Source organism: Diceros bicornis, chromosome 4 (assembly GCF_020826845.1).
Source record: "Diceros bicornis minor isolate mBicDic1 chromosome 4, mDicBic1.mat.cur, whole genome shotgun sequence".
Lineage (NCBI taxonomy): Eukaryota > Metazoa > Chordata > Mammalia > Perissodactyla > Rhinocerotidae > Diceros > Diceros bicornis.
The window spans coordinates 102,817,546-102,840,586 of NC_080743.1; the positions used below are offsets into that span (position 1 = coordinate 102,817,546).

The 23,041-nt window shown below is 43.5% G+C and overlaps 1 protein-coding gene across 4 annotated transcripts in view; it reads left to right on the forward strand.

Annotated features, from left to right (window-relative positions):
• LOC131405007 (ral guanine nucleotide dissociation stimulator-like) overlaps nt 1-23,041 on the forward strand; it is a 111,268-nt gene that overhangs the window by 84,646 nt on the left and 3,581 nt on the right. For 2 of the 4 annotated variants that reach the window (XM_058540313.1, XM_058540309.1), the window contains exons 2-6: nt 13,416-13,537; nt 20,291-20,363; nt 20,479-20,792; nt 21,562-21,777; nt 22,152-22,254. In XM_058540313.1, coding sequence (XP_058396296.1) covers nt 20,294-20,363; nt 20,479-20,792; nt 21,562-21,777; nt 22,152-22,254 — 703 coding nt within the window. In that variant the 5' untranslated portion in view covers nt 13,416-13,537; nt 20,291-20,293. Of the gene's footprint in view, nt 1-12,996; nt 13,168-13,415; nt 13,538-19,484; nt 20,364-20,478; nt 20,793-21,561; nt 21,778-22,151; nt 22,255-23,041 lie in introns of those variants that run through there. The other 2 variants (XM_058540312.1, XM_058540310.1) reach the window with 2 other exon arrangements.

The following is a 23,041-nucleotide window of genomic DNA, read 5'->3' on the forward strand; positions in this document are numbered from 1 at the left end:
TATAGACATTTTAACTATGTTTATTCTTCCAATCCACGTGCATGGGATATCTTTCCATTTCTTTATGTCATCGTTGATTTCCCTCAATAATGTCTTGTAGTTCTCATTGTATAGGTCCTTCACCTCCTTGGTAAGATTTATTCCTAGGTATTTTATTCTTTTTGATGCAATTGTAAATGGTATTATCTTTTTGAGCTCTCTTTCTGTTAGTTCATTATTAGCATATAGAAATGCAACTGATTTTTGTAGATTGATTTTGTACCCTGCAACTTTGCTGTAGTTGTTGATTGTTTCTAACAGTTTTCCAACAGATTCTTTAGGGTTTTCTATATATACAATCATGTCATCTGCAAATAGTGAGAGTTTCACTTCTTCGTTACCTATTTGGATTCCTTTTATTCCTTTTTCTTGCCTAATTGCTCTGGCCAAAACCTCCAGTACTATGTTGAACAGGAGTGGTGAGAGTGGGCAGCCCTGCCTCGTTCCTGTTCTCAGAGGAATGGCTTTCAGTCTTTCCCCGTTGAGTATGATGTTAGCTGTGGGTTTGTCATATATGGCCTTTATTATGTTGAGGTACTTTCCTTCTATTCCCAATTTATTGAGAGTTTTTATCATAAATGGATGTTGTATCTTGTCAAATGCCTTCTCTGCGTCTATTGAGATGATCATGTGGTTTTTATTCTTTGTTTTGTTGATGTGATGTATCACGTTGATTGATTTGCGGATGTTGAACCATCCCTGCGTCTCTGGTATAAATCCCACTTGATCATGGTGTATGATCTTTTTAATATATTGTTGTATTCGGTTTGCCAATATTTTGTTGAGGATTTTTGCATCAATGTTCATCAGCGATATTGGCCTGTAATTTTCTTTCTTTGTATTGTCTTTGTCTGGTTTCGGTATCAGGGTGATGTTGGCCTCGTAGAATGATTCAGGAAGTGTTCCATCTTCCTCTATTTTTTGGAATAGTTTGAGGAGGATGGGTATTAAATCTTCTTTGAATGTTTGGTAAAATTCACTGGAGAAGCCATCTGGTCCTGGACTTTTATTTTTTGGGAGGTTTTTGATTACTATTTCAATCTCTTTACTTGTGATTGGTCTATTCAGATTCTCCATTTCTTCTTGGTTCAATTTTGGGAGGTTGTATAAGTCTAAGAATTTATCCATTTCTTCTAGATTGTCCGATTTGTTGGCATATAATTTCTCATAGTATTCTCTTATAATCCTCTGTATTTCCATGGTATCCGTTGTAATTTCTCCTCTTTCATTTCTAATTTTATTTACTTGAGCCTTTTCTCTTTTTTTCTTAGTTAGCCTGGCTAAGGGTTTGTCTATTTTGTTTATCTTCTCGAAGAACCAACTCTTTGTTTCATTAATCCTTTCTACTGTTTTTTTGGTCTCAATATCATTTATTTCTGCTCTGATTTTTATTATTTCTCTCCTTCTGCTGGCTTTGGGCTTTGTTTGTTCTTCTTTTTCTAGTTCTGTTAGGTGTAATTTAAGGTTGCCTATTAGGGCTTTTTCTTGTTTGTTAAGGTGGGCTTGTATCGCTATGAGTTTCCCTCTCAGGACCGCTTTTGCTGCATCCCATATGGTTTGATATGGCATGTTATCATTTTCGTTTGTTTCCAGATAGTTTTTGATTTCTCCTTTAATTTCATCAATGATCCATTGGTTGTTCAGTAGCATGTTGTTTAATCTCCACATTTTTGTCACTTTCCCAGTTTTTTTTTCCTGGTTCATTTCCAGTTTCATAGCCTTATGGTCTGAAAAGATGCTTGTTATGATTTCAATCCTCTTAAATTTATTGAGGCTTGCTTTGTTTCCCATCATATGGTCTATCCTAGAGAATGTTCCATGCGCGCTTGAGAAGAATGTGTAGTCAGCTGTTTTTGGGTGGAGTGCTCTGTATATGTCTACTAGGTCCATCTCGTCCAGTTTTTCATTTAAGTCTAATATTTCTTTATTAACTTTTTGTCTGGATGATCTATCCATTGCTGTAAGTGGGGTGTTAAGATCCCCTACTATTATTGTGTTGTTGTTGATTTCTCCTTTTAGGTTTGTTAATAGTTGTTTTATGTACATTGGTGCTCCTATGTTGGGTGCATATATATTTATAAGTGATATGTCTTCTTGATGGAGTGTCCCGTTTATCATTATATATTTCCCTTCTTTGTCTTTCTTAACCTGTTTTATCTTGAAGTCTACTTTGTCTGATATGAGTATGGCAACACCTGCTTTCTTTTGTTTGCCATTAGCTTGGAGTATTGTCTTCCATCCTTTCACTCTGAGCCTGTGCTTGTCTTTAGTGCTAAGATGTGTTTCCTGAAGGCAGCATATTGTTGGGTCTTGCTTTTTAATCCATCCTGCCACTCTGTATCTTTTGATTGGAGAGTTCAATCCATTTACATTTAGGGTAATTATTGAAATATGAGGGTTGAATGTTGCTGTTTTGTCACTTATTTTCTGGTTCTTTTGCATTTCCTTTGTTTCTTGTCCCATTTGTTTTGGACTGCCAATTCAGTTTGGTTGTTCTGTCTTATGATTCTTCTAGTTTTCTCTTTGTTTATCATATGTGGTTTTAATTTGATTATTTGTTTAGTGGTTACCTTGAGGTTTGGGCAAAAAATCTTCTGTATGAGATAGTCCATTATCTGATAGCCTCCTATTTCCTTATACTAAGTCAATTCAGTCACTTTCCTCTTCCCCTTCTAAGTTGCTCTTGTTATACCTTATTCTATCTTGTGTTGTGGCTGTGTGTTTACAGTGATGAGGTTAAATTTATTTTTGGTGAATTTCTTCCTTTGATCTTTGAGTTTAGTATTTAAGTGGTTGCTAACCTATTCCGGTAAAGATCTACTATTTCTCTGATTTTGTCTGCCTACTTTTCTCCTTACTCCAAGCTTTGTGTTCCCTTTCTCTTCTTGTTTTCGGGCCTGAGGGCCTTCTTGAGTATTTCCTGTAGTGGCGGTCTCGTGGCCATGAACTCCCTTAGCTTTTGTTTATCTGGGAGAGTTACTATTTCTCCATCATATTTGAAGGATATTTTTGCTGGATAGAGTATTCTTGGCTGAAAGTTTTTGTCTTTTAGTATTTTGAATATATCATTCCAGTCTCTTCTAGCCTGAAAAGTTTCTGTTGAGAAATCCGCTGAGAGCCTGATGGGAGTTCCTTTGTACGTTATTTTTTGTTTTTGTCTAGCTGCCCTTAATATTGTTTCTTTGTCGTTGACCCTGGCTAGCCTTACCACTAGGTGTCGTGGTGAAGGCCTTTGTCTGTTAATATATATAGGAGTCCTGTTGGCTTCGCTTACTGGTATTTCCTGCTCCTTCCCCAGATTTGGGAAATTTTCAGCTATTATTTCCTTGAATAGGCTCTCTGTTCCTCTTTCCCTCTCCTCTCCCTCAGGAATACCTATAATTCTTATGTTACATTTTCTAATAGAGTCCGATATTTCTCGGAGTCTTTCTTCATTTCTTTTTAGTCTTAGTTCTCTCTCTTCTTCCATCTGGAGTATATCTGTATTCCTATCCTCTAAAGTACTAATTCTTTCCTCCATATTGTCAGCTCTGTTCTTTAAAGATTCCAGATTCTCCTTTATCTCCTCCATTGTGTTCTTCATCTCCATCAGCCCTGATAGGTTTTTCTTTATGATTTCAATCTCTTTTGTGAAGAAACTCCTAATCTCATTGAATTGTTTGTCTGTGTTGTCTCGTATTTCGTTGAGTGTTTTTATGATAGCTATTTTGAAATCTCTGTCATTTAGTTTATGGATTTCTGTGTCTTCGGGGTTGATTTCTGGTTGCTTGTCATTTTGTTTCTGGTCTGGTGATTTCATATATTTTTGCATTGTGGTTCCTGTGTTGGTTTTGGTTTTCCTCATCCTGGAAGTCTCTGGTTGCACTTTCCACCTGCCGCCACTGTGTGGTGGTGAAGGGCTGTGTAGTCTAAGCCCCCTGCGCTCTGCCCCAGTTTTTCTGCTGCGATCCGCAGTTTTGTTTTGTTTTGTTTTGTTTCTTTTCCCCACTGCGATCCACGGGTCCAGTCCAATTTATTCAGGTCTGCCTCGGACCGCTAGATCTGGTCGAGCTGCAGACTCCGGGTTGTGGGGAGGGGGGAGCTCTCTCTTTTGCCCTCTGGGTCCCTGACGTGGGAGGCTTCTCGTTTGCCCCTCTTTATCCGCTCTCTGGGTTGCTCAGATGTTGATGGTAGCCCTGTGGCTCCTCTGAGCCCTCTGTGCGGGAGTTTCCCACTGGTTGAGAGCGCCCGAAGAGCTGCAGTTTCCCGCCGAGGGCCGCCCCTCCCCCCTCTCTGGGAGCCGCGCGGACCGGATCGCTGATCTGATGGGGAGGGAGCGGAGTTCTCCTTACCTCTCCCCACTTCCTCCGGGGGCCCAGCACGTTCCGCTCTCAGATGTGCGGCAGTGTGGATCCCTCCGCTCCAGCTTTTGACTGTCTGGGATTCCGTTGTTTGTCTGTGGCTGTTACTTTTGTTGTATTTTGTGGGGGAAGAATTCACGGGAAAGCTCACTCCGCCATGATGCTGACGTCACTCTCTATGTTCAATTTTTTGGAGGAACATCTACACTGTTTTCCATAGCAGCTGCACCATTTTATGTTCCTATCAACAGTGTACAAGGGTTCCCATTTCACCGCATCTTAGCCAACACTTGCTGTTTTGTCTTTTTGATAGCACTCAACTTAGTGGGTGTGAGGTGGTTTTGTGGTTTTGATGTGCATTTCCCTAATGATTAGTGGTGTTGAGCATCTTTTCATGTGCTCATATGCTATTTCTAAGTCTTCTTTCGCAAAGGAGTCTTCAAATCCATGCCCATTTTTTAATTGGCTTGTTTTTTAGTTGTTTAATTTAGGACTTCTCTGTATAGTCTGGATACCAGTCTCTTGTCAGAAATATGATTTGCGAATAATTTCTCCCACTCTGTGGGTGCCTTTTGATGTACCAACTTATAAAATTTTCATGGAGTCCAATTTTTCCATTGTTTTTCTTTTGTTACCTGTGCCTTTGGTGTCATATCCAAGAAATCATTGCCAAGTCTGGTGTCATGAAGATTTAATCTCATGTTTTCTTCTAAGAATTTTCTTGTTTGAGGTCTTACATTTATGTCCTTGATCCATTTTGAGTTAATTTTTGTATATAGTGTTGGATGGGGTCCAGCTTCAAGATTTTGCAAGGGGATATCCAGTTTTCCCAGCACCATTTGTTGAAAAGAAACCTTTCTCCATTCCACGGTCTTGGCACACTTGTCAAAAATCACTTGACCATATATGTGAGGGTTTGTTTCTGGGCTCGCTATTCTATGCTATTGGTCTCTATGTTTGTCTTTATGACAATACCATACTATTGATTACTGTAGCTTTGTAGTAAGTTTTGAAATCAGGAAGTGTGAGTCCTCCAGTTTTGTTCTTCTTTTGCAAGATTGTTGTTGGCTATTCTGAGTCCCTTGAGATTCCATGTGAATTTTAGGAAGGGTTTTTCTATTTCTGCAAAAAATATCATTAGGATTTGGATAGGGAATACATTGAATCTGTAGACTGCTTTGGGTAATACTGACACTTTAACAATAGTAAGCCTTCCAATCCATGAACATGGGATGTGTGTCCATTTATGAATGTCTTCTTTAATTTCTTTCTGAAATGTTTTGTAGTTTTTATGGTGTAAGTCTTTCACCTCCTTGGTTAAGTTAATTCCTAAGCATGTTATTCTTTCTGATACTATTATAAATGAATTGTTTTTGTAATTTCCTTTCCAGAGAGCTCATGGTTCGTGTATGGAAATGCTGCCGATTTTTGTGTGTTGACTTTGTATCCTGCTACTTTTCTGAATTCATTTGTTAGATGAAACGTCTTTTTTGTGGAGTCTTTTGGATTTTCTACATAGGACATGATATCATCTTCAAACAGAGACCATTTTACTTATTTCTTTCCAATTTAGATGTCTTTTATTTATTTATTTATTTTTATTGCCTCATGGTTCTGGCTTGAACTTTCAATACTGTGTTGAATAGAAGTGGTGAAAGTGAGCATCCTTGCCTTGTTCCTGATCTTAGAGGAAAAGCTTTCAGTCTTCCATCATTGAGTAATATGTTTGCTGTGTGTTTTTCATATATGGCTTATGTTATGTTGAGGCACTTTCCTTCTATTCCTAGTTTGTTGAGTGTTTTATCATGAAAGGGCGTTGAATTTTGTCAAATGGTTTTTCTGCATCAATTGAGTTGGTCATTTTTTTCCCCTTCATTTTCTGGATGTGGCTTATTACATTGATCGATTTTTGTATATTGAACTCCCCTTGTATACCAGGAATAAATTTCACTTGGTGGTAGTGTATAATTCTTTTAATATGCTATCGAATTCATTTTTAATTTGCTAGTATTTTGTTGAGGATTTTTGCATCTATGTTCATCAGGGATAATAGTCTGTAATTTTATTTTCTTTTAGTGTCCTTGTCTAGTGTTGGTATCAGGGTAATGCTGGCCTCGTAAAGTGAGCTTGGAAGTGTTCCCTCTTTTTCAATATTTGACAGAGTGTAAGAAGTCTTGTTTTTAATACTTCTTTAAATGTTTGGTAGAATTCACCAGTGCAGTCATCTGGTCCTGGGTTTTACTTTTGAGAGATTTTTTTTTTAATTTCTTTAAATATTGGTGACATATAACATATGTAAGTTTTAGGTGTCCAAGATGGTGATTTGTGAAAGGATTACCACGATACCGTGAGTTAACATCTCCATTCCCTCACATAATTAACTTGGTTTTTCTAGTGATCACTTTCAAGATCTACTCTCTTAACAACTTTCAAGTCTATAAGAATATAGTATTGTTAATTATGGTCACCATGCTGTACATTAGATCCCCAAAACTTGTTCATTTTACAGCTAGAAATTTGTGCACTTTGACTCACATCTCCCCATTTACCCTAACCCTGGGACCCTGGGAAACCCATTCTTGTCTCTATTCCTTTGAGTTGGGCTTTTTTCGATTTCACATATGAGTGAGAATATATAGTATTTGTCTTTCTCTGTCTGACTTATATCACTTAGCGCAATGCCTCAAGGTCCATCCACGGTATCTCAAAATGCAGGATTTCATTCTCCTGCATGGCTGAATAATATCCCATTATATATTACATGTATACATATATCTCACATTTTCTTTATCTGTTTATCCATTGATGGACACCTGGATTGTGTCCATGTTCTCTGTTTGTGAATAATGTTGAAATGAACATGGGGATGCAGATATCTCTTCAGAATAGTGACTTCATTTCCTTTGGATATACAAGCAGAAGTGGAATTGCTCATTTATATATATTTCTATTTTTACTTTTTTGGAAAAATTCCATATTTTTTCCATAGTGACTGTAGCAATTTACATTCATACCATCAGTGCACAAGGTTCTCTCTTCTATATAGCTTCGCCAATACTTATTTTCTGTTGTCTCTTTGAGAATAACCATTCTAGCAGGTGTGAGGTGATATCTCATTGTAGTTTTGATTTCATTTCACTGATGATGAGTGATTACGAGCATCTTTTCATGTACCTGTTGACCATTTTTATGTCTTCTTTGGAAAAGTATCTATTCAGGTCCTTTGACCATTTTTATATTGTTTTGTTGGTTTCTTTGCTGTTGAGTTGTAAGAGTTTCTTATATACTGTGGATATTAACCCCTTTAGTTTGCCGATTGTTTCATTTGCTATGCAGAAGCTTTTTAGATTGATGTCATCCCACTTGTTAAGTTTTGCATTTGTTGCTTGTACTTTTGATATTATATCCAAAAAACTCGTTGTCAAGACCAGTTTCATGGGGCTTTTTTCTCTATATTTTCTTCTAGTTGTTTTATATTTGGTGTCTTACATTTGTCTTTAATTCAATTTGGGATCATTTTTAGAGTGGTGTAAAATAGGGGTCCAATTTCAGTTTTCTGCATGTGGTTATCCAGTTTTCCCAACAGCATTTGTTGTAGAAACTATCCATTCCCCATGGAGACTTCTTAGCTGACTTGTCAACTGTTAGCAAACTGTATGTGTGTGGTTTTATTTCTGGGTCCTTGATTCTGTTCTATTGGTCTAGGTGTCTCATTTTATACCTGTATCATACTGTTTTTATTACTATAGATTTGTAATAAAGTTTGAAATCAGAAATTGTGATGCCTTCAGCTTTTTCTTTCTCGGGGTTCCTTTGGTTATTGGAGGTCTTTTGTGGATCCACATGAATATTAGGATTATTTGTTCTATTTCTCTGAAAAATGCCATGGGAATTTTAATAGGAATTGCATTGAATCTTGAGATGGCATTGAGTAGCATGAACATTTTAACAATACTAATTCTTCTGATCCATGAGCATAAGATATCTTTTCATTTCTTTGTGTCTTTGATTTCTTTCATCTGTGTCTTATAGTTGTTAGTTTCTAGATCTTTCACCTTCTTGGTTAAATTTATTCATGAGTATTTTACTGTTTTTGATGGTATTGTAAATAGGATTTTTTTCTTTATATCATTTTTTTTATAATTTTTATTTATTTATTTTTTCCCCCAAAGCCCCAGTAGATAGTTGTATGTCATAGCTCCACGTCCTTCTAGTTGCTGTATGTGGGACTCAGCCTCAGCATGGCCGGAGAAGCGGTGCGTCAGTGCGCGCCCGGGATCCGAACCCCTGCCGCCAGCAGCGGAGCTCGCACACTTAACAGCTAAGCCACGGGGCCGGCCCTTTATATCATTTTTAAATAGTTCATTGTTAGTGTAGAGAAAGGCAAGAGATTTCTATATGTTGATTTTGTCTCCTGCAGCTTGAGTGAATTTGTTTATTAGTCCTAACAGTTTGGGGAGGAGTCTTTAAGTATTTCTCTACATAAAATCATATCTGCAAACAGAGACCACTTTGTTTCTTCATTTCCAATTTAGATGCTTTATATTTCTCTCTCTGGCCAAATGTCTCTGGTTAAGACTTGCAGCAGTATGTTGAAGAGTGGTGTTGAGACTGGGCTCCCTTGTCTTGTTCTTTGTCTTAGCAAGAAAGCTTTCAACCTTTCACTGTTCAATATGATGTTAGCTGTGGGTTTGTCATGTAAACCTTTTATTATGTTCAGGTATGTTCCTTCTGTAACCCTTTCTTGAGAGTTTTTATCATGAAGGGGCGTTGAATTTGTCAAACTGCTTTTTCTGCATTGAGAGATTATTTTAGGATTTTTATCTTTCATTCTATCAATGCGGTGTATCACATTCATTGATTTGCATCATGTTGAACTTGATCATGTTGTTTGATCTTTTTTTTGAGTTTAGATAGTTTTGTTACAATGTCTTGGAGAAGAATGTTTTAGTTTGAAATTTTAGGGTGACTGATCAGCTTCAGGACCTTGGATGTCTACATCTCTCCCCAGATTTGGGAAGGTGTCAGCTGCTACTTTTTTAAGTCAACTTTCTTTTTCTTTCTCCCTGTCTTCTCCTCTGGTACTTTAATAATGCTTATCTATTTCTTTTCATGGTATCCCATAATTCACATTGCCTTTCCCCAATCCTATCTGTTCCTTTTTTTCTTTTTGCTCCTTTGACTCGATGATTTCAGATGACACATCTTCTAGTGCACTGATTATTTCTTGTACATGGTTGAATCTGATTTAGAAGGTCTCTATTGAATTCTTCAGTTCAGTCATTGTGTTCTTCAACTCTAGGATTTCTGTTTGTTTTTCCTTAATGATTTCTGTTTCTATGTTGAACTTCTCACTTGTTCATGCACTATTTCCTTATTTCATTTAGTAGTCTATCTGTGTTTCCTTAGAGTTTTATGAATTTCTCAAAGAGCATTGTTCTGAAGTCTTTGTCACATAGTTCCTATATCTCCATTTCTTGGTCGGTCATTGGAGTTTTATTCTTTTTCTTTGGTGGTGTCGTGGATCTTTGATTATTCATGATCCTTGTGACCTTCCATTGGTGTCTGCAAATTTGGGGAAGTAGGCATTTCTTCCACTTATTACAGACTGGCTTTAGTAAACCAAAGCCTTCACATTCAGCCCATCTAGGGGTCCTGGGTAGGACATCTGGTGGTGTCCAGGGGCAGGCTTGCTGCTGGAGTCCTTGAGCAGCCTGGTACTGGGATGAGTGGAAAGCTTGGGTCCATGGTATTGTGTCTGGCCCTGGGCACAGCTGGGACCCTGAGTTCACGAGTAACCCCATTGGACCCTGGTTTGGCAGGTCCTCATTGAGAGCCTGTGACCACAGGAGTCATCCAGGGCCATGAGAGTTGGCCAGAGTTGGGATGATCTGAGAGTCTTGGCTCACGGAAGCCTGCCAGAAGCCTGTGCCATGAGACAGTTTGTGCTGTGGTAGGCCAGAAGTCTGGATTCCTGGAAGCCTGGGGCCACAGGAGCTACCTGACATTGCAGGAGCCAGCAGGCTCTGGGTCAAGATGGAAGACTGGGTTCATGGGAACCTGCCGGTGCCTGGTGCCATGGGAGCTGCCTGGGGCCGCCTGAGTCAGCAAGCACCTCGGTGGGCTGGGGGCTTGGTTCTGTAGAAGCCTGTCAGAAGCTTGGTTCCATGAGAGCTGTCTATGGCTGCTGGAACTGGCAGGTGGTGTGGTGAGCCATGGGCCTGAGTTCCTAGTAGCCCCCGGGAAGCCTGGAGCCATGGAATCTACCTGGGGTAGATCTCTTAGAACTCAATTATAAAAAACAAAGAAGTTTGAAATGAAACTTCATTCAAAGAAATTTGAAATGAAGCTATTTTCATTGGTTACCCAATGAAAATGGGTAACTAGCTGCAATGGACATGTCTCCAGGAGAAACACAGATGGCCAATAAGCACTAAATAGATGCTCAGTATCATAAATCATTAGGAAAATGCAAATTCAAAGCATAGTGTGATACTATCAAAATGAAAGCTATACTCAACATAATGGAAAGTAACAAGTGTTAGTAAAGATATGGAGAATGGGAAACCCACATACATTACTGGTGGGAAAGTAATTTGATGCATCCACTGCAGAAAACAGTTTGCCATTTTTAATAATCTTAAACCTAGAATTACCATGGACCAGGAGAGTCACAAGGTTGGTATGTCCAAAAGACCATTGGAAACATATGTTCAAAGAAAAACTTTTCCATGATATTCAAAGCAACATTATTCACAGTGGTCCAAAAGTGGAACAAACCCAAATTTCTATCCAGTTATGACTGCATAAACCAAATGTGCCCTATTCATAATATAGGACATTATGGAGCCATAAAAAGGAATAAGCTACTGCTACATGCTCGGCCATGGATGAACCTTGAAACATGTGTGCTCACTGAAGTCGTCCACAAAAGCCACAGATAGCATGATGCCATTTGAATGAACTGTCCAGAATAGGCAAATCAATAGGGGGAGAAAACAGATGAGTTGTTTTCATGGGCTTGGGTTAGGAGAAAATACTCATTGTATGGGTTTGTTTGGGGGTGTTGAAAATGTTCTGGAATTAGTTAGTGGTGATAACCACACGACATAATCATTGTACTAAATGGCACTGAACTGTATACTTTAAATTCTTACAACAGTGTATTCTGTGTTAAGTAGCTTCTCCATAAAAATTTTGAATTTTTTAAATTAATCAGGGTACTGATTAATTTTAATTTAGTTAATTTAAAGTTGGTTGGGATAGTTAATAAGGGTAATTAATAGAGTTATTAGGGATAGGGCACATTGTAGCCAAGAGAGTAAATATCCGATGATGGCTATAGTAACAGATCCTATAATTGTACAAACAACAGTCTAAAATCCAGTCTGTTTCCATTGTCTCCAACTTGGAAAGACCAGCCATGAAAATAGGTCAGTGATCTCGGGGGCCTTGGGTATCTTTTAAAAGATTTAGGTAACATTACGCAATATTTTAACCTCTTGGGCCATCTGGTGGAGGTAGGTTTGAACTTGTGTGTTGATGTACATTCAGCAAGTGGTTCTAAGAAAGGCAAAAACCCCTCCTTCGTTGGTTGGTATAGACAGTCTAGGGCCAGGCCATTCTCTAAAACCATTTAGGCAAGAGACTCATGAGACTGTTCCACAAGGGCTAGGATAGGGTCTTATGGAGTTGTTGTCGATGTTGGGTTAAGGTTTTCGATACTTCTTGGTTGCCTCAGTTACCTGATTTTGCGTGGGTAGGGCCACCGCACCTGTGTCCAGTCCACTCAGTCAGTCCTAGTAGAACTGAACACCCAGTCCTATAGGACTGACAGTGTCTCTATGGGTTGGTGGTAGCCAGTCAGAGCAGGAATCTCAGGGGACCTGCAACCTGAGGGAAGCAGGCTGAGATAGAGACAATGATGTATTGCAGAATATAGTTTGGAGAAATCTGCTCAGAGGGCTGGGGAAGAGAGAACCTCACTGGGTGAGAGCCTTGTGATATCATCCTACAGTAAAACCCAAAAGTGGATGTTCCTAGTGTGAAATATTCATTACGGCCTTTGGCAGTAAAACCAGTAATTTGCACCCATTCACTAGTTACCTATGCTATATGATTTCAGGGGGTATGGTTAAAGTGTTTGTGGGCCAAGATCTGTTTGGGCCTGAGCACAAAATCACCAAGGTGGCCTCGAAGGCTACCCCAAAATGACTCCTCAAGGAGCAGTTGGGGCAGAAAGTGGGTGGAGCATTTTGAAGGAAGCCTGGGGCAAAGATGTTGTTGTGCGATTGAGTTGGGTACAACTGAGTGTCTCCCCAGGGTAAGCCCTTCAGCTGGGGTACAATAGGTGATTGGAGGCCAACTGACAGACCCTGCAACTCCTGATTCCCAGTGCACGGGCAGGCCTCTCAGCCCATTGGACATAAATGGTGGTGGTGTTTGTGAAGCGTCTTGATGGCAGTGTGGAAAGTATAGGCGACATGTGGTGGGAGACGTCATGATAGTGTCGGGAGGAGCTGTGTGTGAGATTACGGTGTTGAAGGGAAAGGACTGGAGGCAGGTGCAGTGGGTGTGTGACCAACAATGGTCAGTGAAGGGACAGCTGGGGTGTAACTGGGGAAAGCAGGGACCAGCAGAAGTCATGTGTTTAAAACAAGACACCAGGCCCAAATGGAGCCGCTTAGGCTATGCCTCACATAAACAAGTCGAGACTTAATTAGACTTTTGGCCCTCCCAGGAATAGAATCTTAAACCAGTCAATCAGGAATCACCTCATGCGCAGCAGGTAGGTCATCTTCCTGATAGAGCCCTGCCATCCTCTAAAGGAAAGTAACCTTGCAGTAACCAACCCGCTTTTTTATCTAGTGTAACTTCCTTGTTCTTGCTCCCTTCTGCCTATAAAATCTTTCATTTTGTAGAACTCCTTGGAGATCCTTTCTCTCTGCTAGACTGGATGCTGCCTGATTCATGAACTGTTGAATAAAGCCAATTAGATGTTTAAAATTTACTGAATTTTATTTTGTTTTGTACCAGTTTGGTGGCAGCAGTGGGATCCAAAGGAGACGCCTGATGGCTTCGAGGATGAGAAACACAGTCATTGGTACCCGCAAAACCTTTGAGTTCTCCATCTTTTTCGCTGTTTCTGAGGGCTGTGGGTAAATTCCTCTTGGATCTGAGATCCACTCTGTTTGCCTTGAGCTCCTGATCTAACTGGCTTTCCAGTCCAGGGTCAGTGGGTCAGTCTAGACTGACAGGATGCTCTAAGAGAGCATCAGTCTTAGCACTTGGTTAGTCAGCAGTGCCAGGCAAAAGCTTAGTGGTTCAGCTTGAGCTGCCAGATGGTTCTGCCAGGAACCCGAGTCCCTGGCCCTTAGTTAGTCCACAGTCCCCATTTGTTGGGGTCTGCTGGGTGAGTCTGCAGTCTCCATGTGTTAGGGTCTGCTACTTCAGTCCATGGTTCTTGCTAATGGAGAGGAGTGGAAGAAATGTGTGTTCCATGCACATCCAATCTTTGAAAACTTCCTGCGTGCATTTTACATGCATTTTGCCCTCTGTTGACTGTCGATGGGTTCTAAGGAAATGGTGAAGGCTCAGTGAGGAGGAACTGTGGGTTTCTGCATGACTACCTCGAGGAGTGCCGCCCCCTCAACCTGAACAGCCATCCGGCACTATTAGAAATGAAAGACATCCGATCACCGTGGATTGGAAGACTCCTTATTGTGACGGTGTCAACATTATCCAAAGAGATCAATAAATGCAGTGCAGTCCTTATCAAAATCCCAAGGGCGTTTTGTGCTGAAATAGAAAAAAAACCATCCTAAGATTCTTATGGAATCTCAAATAAGCCCAGATACCAAAAATAATCTTGAAAGGAGATACTAAGTTGGAGGACTGATTCTTCCTGATTGAAAACTTACTATAAATCTACAGTATCAAAACAGCATTGTCATGGCATAAAGACAGACATATTGAGCAATGGAAAAAGAATTGAGAGCCCAGAAATTAACCCTCACCCATGCGATCAAATGATGTTTGACAAGGGTGCCAAGATTATTAAATGGGGAAAAGTCTTTTCAACAAGTTGTGCTGGAAATAGTGGATATCTACATGCAAAGGAATCAACTTGGACATTTACCTAACACTGTATACATAACTTGATTCCCAGTGAATCAAATACCTAAGTGTAAGAGCTAATACTATAATACTCTTAGAAGAAAACATAAGGCAAAACTTGACAAGATAGGATTTGGTAATGATTTCATGGTTCTGACACCCAAGAGCAGCCAATAAAATAGGAAAATACATATGCTGGACTTCATGGATATTAAAAAGTTTTGTGCCTCAAAAGTCATTATCAACAGAGTAAAAGCACAACCCATAGGATGGGCGACCATATTTGCAAACCATGTATCTGACAAAGGCTTAATATCCAGAATAGATAGAGAACTCCTAAATTCAACAACAAAAAACAAACAACTCAAATCAAAAGTGAACAATGTATATAAGTAGACATTTGCTTAAAGAAGATCTGCAAATAGCCAATAAGCATATGAAAAGATGCTCATCATCAGTAATCATTAGGGACATGCAAATCAGAAACAGTGAGAGACCACTTCACATTCATTAGGATGGCATCTATCAAAAAAAAAAAAAAAAAAGAAGAAGAAAAAGAATAGAACCACTGTTGGCCAAGATGTGGAGAAGTTGGAACCCTTGTATACTGTGGTGGGAATATATAGTTGCTGTAGAAATCAGTATAACAATTCTTAAAAAAAATTAAAAATATAATTATATAGGACCCAGCAATTCCTCTTCTGGGTGTATACCCCACCAAGGAGTTGAAAGCACGTTCTCAAAGACATATTTCAACACCCATGTTCATGGCATCATTATTCATAATAGCTAAAACATGGAAGCCACCCAAGTATTGTAATCAAGGAAGGGCTCACAGCCCAATGCACCCATTAGCTAAACAGGATACCCGCTCTTGTAGAAGGGGAAAAAGCTTCATTACGAGGTTGGTCAGCAAAGAGACGAAGGTTAAATCTTTCTCCCCAATGGGCTGTTGAAAAGGGCTTGAAAAGGGCAAAGGAGCGGGTGCAGTAAGTTTGGGAGCAGTCCTAGGCATTTTGTGCAAGCACAGATTTTCATGTTCTGTCACACATCCCACGTTCAAAAGACAATGTCCTTAACATGATTGTCAGGGGAGTTCTTGGTCCCCCAGTTCATCCTCCAATCACTTATGCAGTTGCAGTTTGAGTCTTGCAAGCCGTCTTGTTGTCTCATTGGCTCAAAGTAGTTGAAACTTGCTTAAGGAAGAGAAATGGAGTTTCTGAAAAGCAACTCTCGGCCCAAGATTAGATCCTTAGTAAATATCATATGGGATATGGCTTAAGAAAGTAGTCTCCAGGGTACTGTTGAGAAAAATCTGGCTGGGGCCCCATTTTATTTTGGGCTTGGTTGTGGGCCTTGCTATGGTATCTGTCCAGGGATGTATGGATGAGAAAAATGTGCTATATACATACAATGGCATATTATTCATCCTTGAAAAAGGAAGGAAAGTCTAATATACAGCACACCATGGATGAACCTTCAAGATATTACTCTAAATGAAATAAGCTAGTCACAAAAATACAACCTTGTGTGATTTCCCTTCTAGAGCTTCCTGAAATCACCGGATTCAGAGAGACAGAAAGTAGAATGGTGTTTGCCAGTGGGTGGGAGGAGGGGGAATGGGGGATTATTCATGAATGGGTATAGAGTTTCAGTTTTGTAAGATGAGAAGTGTTCTGAAGATGGATCGTGGTGATGATTGCACAGCAATATTAACGTCTTCAATACACTTAAAACATACTTAATGTATCTATGGGGCCTGATAACTTGTCCTGGCTGAGCACAAGCTTGTGCTGTTGCACATCTTACCCCTCACTGTACAGTTGGGAAACTGGCCTAGAAAGAGGCAGGTACTGTCCCAGACCACACGAGGTGGTCAGAGTCCTGAAGACTAGAGAGAGCTCCAGCTTACTTGGCCAAGGCTCCACCGCTTCCCTCAGGTTTCCTTTGGCAATGAGTGGCGTTAAGATCCTAGAGGATTGCTGCCCACCCCTCTCCATATGGGGTCATTTTCCTCTCCTCATCATCACACCTGCACAGGCACACTCCCTCAAACTTGACTTCTCATATGGAGAACACTGAGGTGCAGTCAAGAAAGAGCTGACACCGGGGAAGTGACAAGAGGCATGAGGGAGAGAGGTTGGAGGCAGCTCTCCCATGGGGCAGTAGCATCCGTTCTCCTAGATTCGTGCACAGGGGCCCAGAGATGGGAAGAGGAATCCCTAAGGTTCCTAGGTGTCTACCTGTTCCAGATCCATCCCTGGCCCAGCCTGGGGATCACAGGACTGGGGTCCTGCAGTCCACCTCTGTGGGCACCCAGAACTGTGATGAGCCCATCCTCCCTTTGTGTAGGCATTGGGAACAGGAGAGAAGATCTCAGTGAGGGTCCTCCTGTATAAAGTGGAGTGCATCCAGCGAGTGACTCCAAGTATTCCATGCACTCACAACATGTCTGTTGGACTAGGTTCTCTGTTGATGACCTACTGTGCTCTGAAACCCTGAGAAAATGATTTCCAGCCCCTGGAGATCCTTTAGAACTGAGGAGGCTAGGGGGCTTGGGTGGATGAGAACTGAGGATAAGGAAGAAGATGGCAGAGCACTGGACACCAAGTCCAGAGTCCAGGGAGAAGACTAATCCTTGTTGGACCCTTGCGGTCCTCATCTGGAAGTAGGGGCAATCATTGTCATGGCTGCAGTTAGGATGCCTTAGGAGTGAAGAGGACACCTGGTGGGGAACAGCAAGAGAGGTGCACGGTAGGCTCCCGAGATTCCTCCCACTCCCTCGAAGCTGACAGATCCTGCTGCTTTACCCCTGGGACCCTGGAGAGCCTCTGCCTTGAGGACACCTAAAGAAAGATTCCTTTCTGTTTGGAGTTCCTGCCTGGGCAGCAGTGCTAGTTCTGGCCACGAGGGGGCGGGCAGCCTCTTGTGTCAGTGGTGGCCAGTGAGTTTTTGCTTTTATTTTTTTTCAGTTGTATTGAGATATACTTGATATACAGCACTAAGTTAACATTGCTGTGTGGTATATTTGAAACTTGCTAAGAGAGTAGATCCTAAAACGTCTCATCATCAGGAAACAATCTTTTTTTTCTGTTTGGTGATTGATGTTAACTAAACTTATTTTGGTAACCATTACATAATATATATATATCAAGTCATTCTGCTGTAATCCTGGAATTTACTTGGTGTCCACTGAACTTTTCTTGAGCTCCTGGAGCAGCGAAGAGTCAACCAGAGGTCTTTCTGGCTATCCCCCTGCCTCAGAAACAACTTGTACCTCCTATTACTAGTGTTCATCTCCACAATGAAAGTTGGTCAAAAGCAGGGGGTGGGGTGCAAGATCTACCCATGTACTCATTCAGCAGCTGTGCCCTGAGCACTCACCCTGTGCCAGGTGCCCTGGTGGGCTGAAGTGCAGGATGAAAATGACCAAGTGGTCCCTGCCTGCCGGGAGCTCACAGTCTAGAGCGGAAATGGACAAAAGCAAAGACATGAGAAAGAAAAGAGCAAGTGCTGTAGAGAAACACATCAGGGGGCTGTGAGGGAGGGCTGAGCGTCACTGGGTAGGAGGGTCTGAAAGACCTCTCTAGGGTGATATTTTCTGGGACCAGAATGACAAGAGGGAGTCAGCCTTGCACAAGTCTGGGAGCAGTGTGTCAGGGAGATGGCACCACTGGTCCTGAGTCTCACAGGCAGAAGTGAGTTTGGCCACAGGAGGTTAGAAAGGTGGCCAATGCAACTGGAGGGAGGCTGGGAGAAGAGAACAGGAGCTAGGGTGGAAGGTACGGCCAGGGCCTGGTAGGCTGTATTCGTTACCTTTCCCTCTCTGACTTCATTGCCCCTAACCTTGCATTTCAAAACAACAAATGTTGACAATCTCACAATTTTTGTGGATCAGCAATCAGGCATGTTTTAGCTGGGTGCCTCTGTCTCAGTGAGTTTAACAGATTGGGGCTGTGGCCTCAACTGAGGCTCGACTAGGGGAGGACTGGCCCACAAGTTCACTCTCAGCCTTCAGGATTCATTTTGGATTGAGAGCCTGAGTTCCTTTCTGTCTGTTGGCCCAGGCACGCCCTGCTTCTCTCCTCAATGTGCCTCCACATTGGGCAGCCCCAATACACCGCTATTTGATTCCTCACTTCCAGGGATTTGACAGAGTGAGAGAGAGATGGCACATGAGAGAGGGAGTAAGAGAAAGTGAGAGACCTTTTTAGTTAAAGTTTAGAAAAGACATCCCATCACTTTGGCTCTTATTCTGTTCAGAAGCCAGTTACTAACCACTTTGTGGTTCCACGGGGATGTGTATAACATGGGTGGGGCTTACTGGGTACCACTGTGGAGGCTGCCCACCTCATAGGCCAAGATGAGGCACTTCGGTCTCATTCTCCATAAAACAGGAAACAATTGAATGGTTTTATGCCACAGGATGGCAATATCTGAATTTCCATTAGTTGCAACCCCCTCATGGTGTTGACCTGAAAATGAGGCCAAGTTGGAAGTGACTGTCCCAATATCACATTCTTGGAGCCCAGGCCTGTTTTGAGTGGTGTTCTGTACTACATCCCACCCCTCCTTGTTATTCTTCCATCTCTAAGTTTGTGCCTTAGGTACATGTGACACTAGCCCACAGGGGTAATAGATATTATCTCATATACACCGGGTGATGTCCCTAGGAAGTAGATTCTAGCCTGATTCCCATGGTGCAGGTTTAGAGACTTTGGAGGACCTGAGAGGCACAGGGACTATCCCAGGATGAAGAAATAGTAAGGAAAAGGAGGTCTGCATTCATCTCTGTCTCCTCAAAGCTAGGTCCCTAGTTAGGTTTCCAGGGAGCTGTGGGTAGGGCTATGTGGGCTCATTGTGTACAGTTCAAGAGATGACGTGGGGTCATAGACCTCAATAGATCTTAGAACTCTGGTAACCAGGCACCCACAGTGCCCCGTCCAGCTCACTTGATTGGAGACAGTCAACAGGTAAAGATGTTTTGTTGTTGTTTCCCAACTTTTGGAGGATCTGGGCTCAAAAAATCCCAGAAAGAGAATCTTTTTGGTAGTTGGCGATGTTGGCTCAGCCTTAATTCTTGACGCCTCTGGGCATCTGGCAGGAGGCAGTGAAAGGTAACACGGGGCAGCCCAGGAGAGGCTAGTGCAGGCCAGGGCACAGCTGTGATCCCACCTGATCAGCCCCACACCCCTTGCCCCTCTTTGTGTGTGTGTGCATGTGTCTGTGAGGAGGGGAGAAGGCAGGACATAAGGGGCGGGTCATTCCTGAGCAGGAGCTGGTTGTTAGGTGTCGGAAACCTAACACCTAGGTCATGTTCATACCTCAGGCCATGCCTGGAAGCATGAGAAGGTGAGCTCCTCTACTCATATTGTTACCGAGCACTAGAGGATTCATCTCCTTCCCTCCCTGACCAGAGTTCTTTGCAGGGATGCCCCTCTGTGCCTGAACTGAGGAACAGATATTCTCTTGGCGATTGGCCCCAGTGGCAGTGTGCAGGCAGCCCCTGATTCCTTCTGGCCCAGTTCCCAGGCAGTCTTTGCAGAACTCCACTCAAGAGGTTGTCGAGTAGCTGCCCAATGGTTTCAAATCCACCAACTCACTAGACAAGGGGCAGGTACATGAGGCCATCCACACTTTCCAGTGCTGCTCTGAGATGAGAGCAGGAGCAGAGGGTCTCCACACTCAGGAGCTTGAGATGACGGGGTTGGACTAGAACTAGGGAGAGACCAGACTCGGGCTGTCCCTTTTTTAAGCTAAAGGGGATGTACATGAATGTCACCTTGCCTGGTTAGGAGATGAGCTGCCGTGACCCTCTTACCCTTGTCCAGTGTGAGCTTCTGGAGGCCACTGAGGCAGAGCCAGATGGTAAGGGGGACTGCAGGCTGGGTATTCCTAGAAGGGAGTGGGATCTTTCCTGTGTTTAGAAGGACACATGGAAAGTCAGCTATGTGGGTGAATCTTTCTTTTTATCCCACTCCAGCGTCAGCTGCAGAGCTCCAGCCAGCGGCAGAAGAAGAGCAGTGGGCAGTGGTGGAGGTAGAGCTGGCTCCAGCTCTGTTGACACCACCCCCCCTAGCACTGGAGCCAGTGTCCCCTCCACCAGCAGTGTTGGAGGTGGAGCAAGGGCCAACATGGGCTCCAGCAGGAGTGGGAGCTGCTGAGCTGGAGTCACCTGGACCATCATTTCTAGTGAGAAGTCCATCTCCACCTGTGGCTCTTAAGGAGCGTGAGAAGCTTAATCTCACGGCCTTCCTTCCTAAGCTGGTGGTGGAGCAGTTGACCATGATGGATGCGGTGAGCAGCTGGGCTTTCAGGGTGGTGTGGGGCAGGCCTTCCCTCTGCTATCGTTGCCCCAGACCTGATCCAGACTCCTATGATCTGGGCCCAAATCCAGGCTCCACTCTTTACCAACCATAAGACCTGGGCAACTTTCTGAACACCCAAGACTTTGCTGTCCACCTGCAGACCGTGGAGGTGGACATTAAGAGGATCTGTTACACAGAGTGACTGTGCCAACTCCATGAGGTAGAAGAGACGGAAAGCTGGGTGGGCCCTGGCCCATCTGTGCAGGGAAGGGCTCACTGTGTACAGCCTGGACCCTGGTGGCCCAACCGTCTGCTCAGGAGGCTCAACAGCCTCAGGACTTATTAGACGCCTGATGTGTACTCCACTACAAGGGAGACAGACAAGTCCTGTGGGTGTAGTTGCCACGCGGGGATGTGCATCAGAATGTGGAGTGGGACCAGACGGGGGATCAGGGTATTGGAAGATGCCCCCTTGGGATGAGCCGAGTTGAGCCACCATCTGGAGCTTGGAGTTAGCCAGGACAGGCTGGGTTCAAATGCCCCTCTCCCTTCCCTGCCAGTATTGGGTCCTGGGTCATCCTGTGCTGGGTGTCCTCGGGGGACAGAGAAGAAAAGCCAGGGACTCTCACAAGGCTCAGGCCACATCCTGAGCTTTCTGAGCTCCAGCTCTAAACTGTGACTCCTGTGTGGGACTTTGGGGGCTGTAGACACAGACCTGGGGTGTGGCAGGTCTCGGTGACACTCCCCCTGTTCTCCAGGAGCTCTTCCAGAAGGTGGTGCCCTCTCCGTGCCTGGGCTCCACCTGGGGCAAGAGGAAGAAGCCGGGCAATGAGCACCAGACACCCAACGTCCAGGCCACCGTCGACCAAGTCAGAAGGGTGGCCAGCTTCGTCATCACGCCCTGCCTCGGGGACCCGAGCATGACAGCCCAGGACAGGGTGAGGGTGGTGGAGCGCTGGATCCAGTTGGCCCAGGTGTGCTGTGGGAGGCCCAGTGGAGCCCCTCTCTGAAGACTTGGGAACTGCCTCTCCACCTTTATCAGCTCCCAGGATTGCAGTATGTGGTCTAAGCCCCTGCACAGTCCCTAGGCCCTTCCTGCCAGGGGCCCGCTGAATTTAACTCCAGGTCCCAGTGAGAGGATGCTCACTTCCTACCTGGCTCCTTCCCTGGGTTGAGCTAAAATCCTGCTCCCTGTGAGTGTTACTCTTTGGGTCCTAAATGTGCCCTTCTGGGGCTCCCTGAGCATCTGTCTCATCCAGGAGGCGAGATTTAAATAGAAGGGGACTGAAGCTAGAGCAAGCGGGGCTACCGTGCCCCACCTCACAGCTCATTCTCTTCCCTTCCCCAGGAGTGCAAGATCCTGAAGAACTTCTCCTCGCCCTGCACTGTAATCTCTGCTCTGCAGAAAACCTCCACAAGCCACCTGAAGAACACACGGGGGAAGTTTCCCGGTGGGTAGGCCTCTCTCCATAGGAGGATCAGGGTGGATGGCGGATCTCTTGTATGTCTGCCATTGGCCCCTCAGTCAGCTGGGAACTCCTGGGAGGCAGCAAATGCTGGGGACAGGGCCTGGGCCTCGGCAGGGGGTCTCTAAACCTCCCGGGGTCCTCAGTGCACCAGTTCTGCTTCAGAACTTGGTTTCCCTGAGTGTCAGGTACTAAGTTGAGCCAAATTGGAGATTTTCAAGTGTTTATAGCAACAGAACTCTATGCCCAGTTGAAACTCAAAGCAGTCAAAACAGAGCTGCTCTGTAGAGCTGGGGAGTGGAGACCCCAGTGACCAACAGGAGAGCCCCCTCCCAGTACCATGAGACCTTAGCGCTCAGAGGAGCCCGGTGAGAACATTCCTTCAGGCCGTTTGAATCTCTCGGGTTTGCAAAGAAAAGGGATTTGCATTCAGACCCCTCACATTATTCCTAAATTTATCCCTCGTTCTTTCCCCTCCCCTGAGAGACAGCCCTGAAAATCTTAAGGAACTCAATAGTCAAGACAAGTCCTTGAGCAGAGACCTGATGATCAAGGTAGAGTGGAGGCTGGGGGTCTGGAAAGAGAGGAGGGGTGCGGAGGAGGGACACTGGGCAGGCTGTGGTTTTGATAGTTTCTCCCTTGAACTTTCTCTGAAACATTCCCGTCTATCTCATCCAGATTAACAAGCAGAGGGATCTGTTTGGCCCATGGGCAGGTGGGGTGCCATTTGTGGGCGGGAGGCCCTGGTCATGGGACACAATGGTGTTGGCTG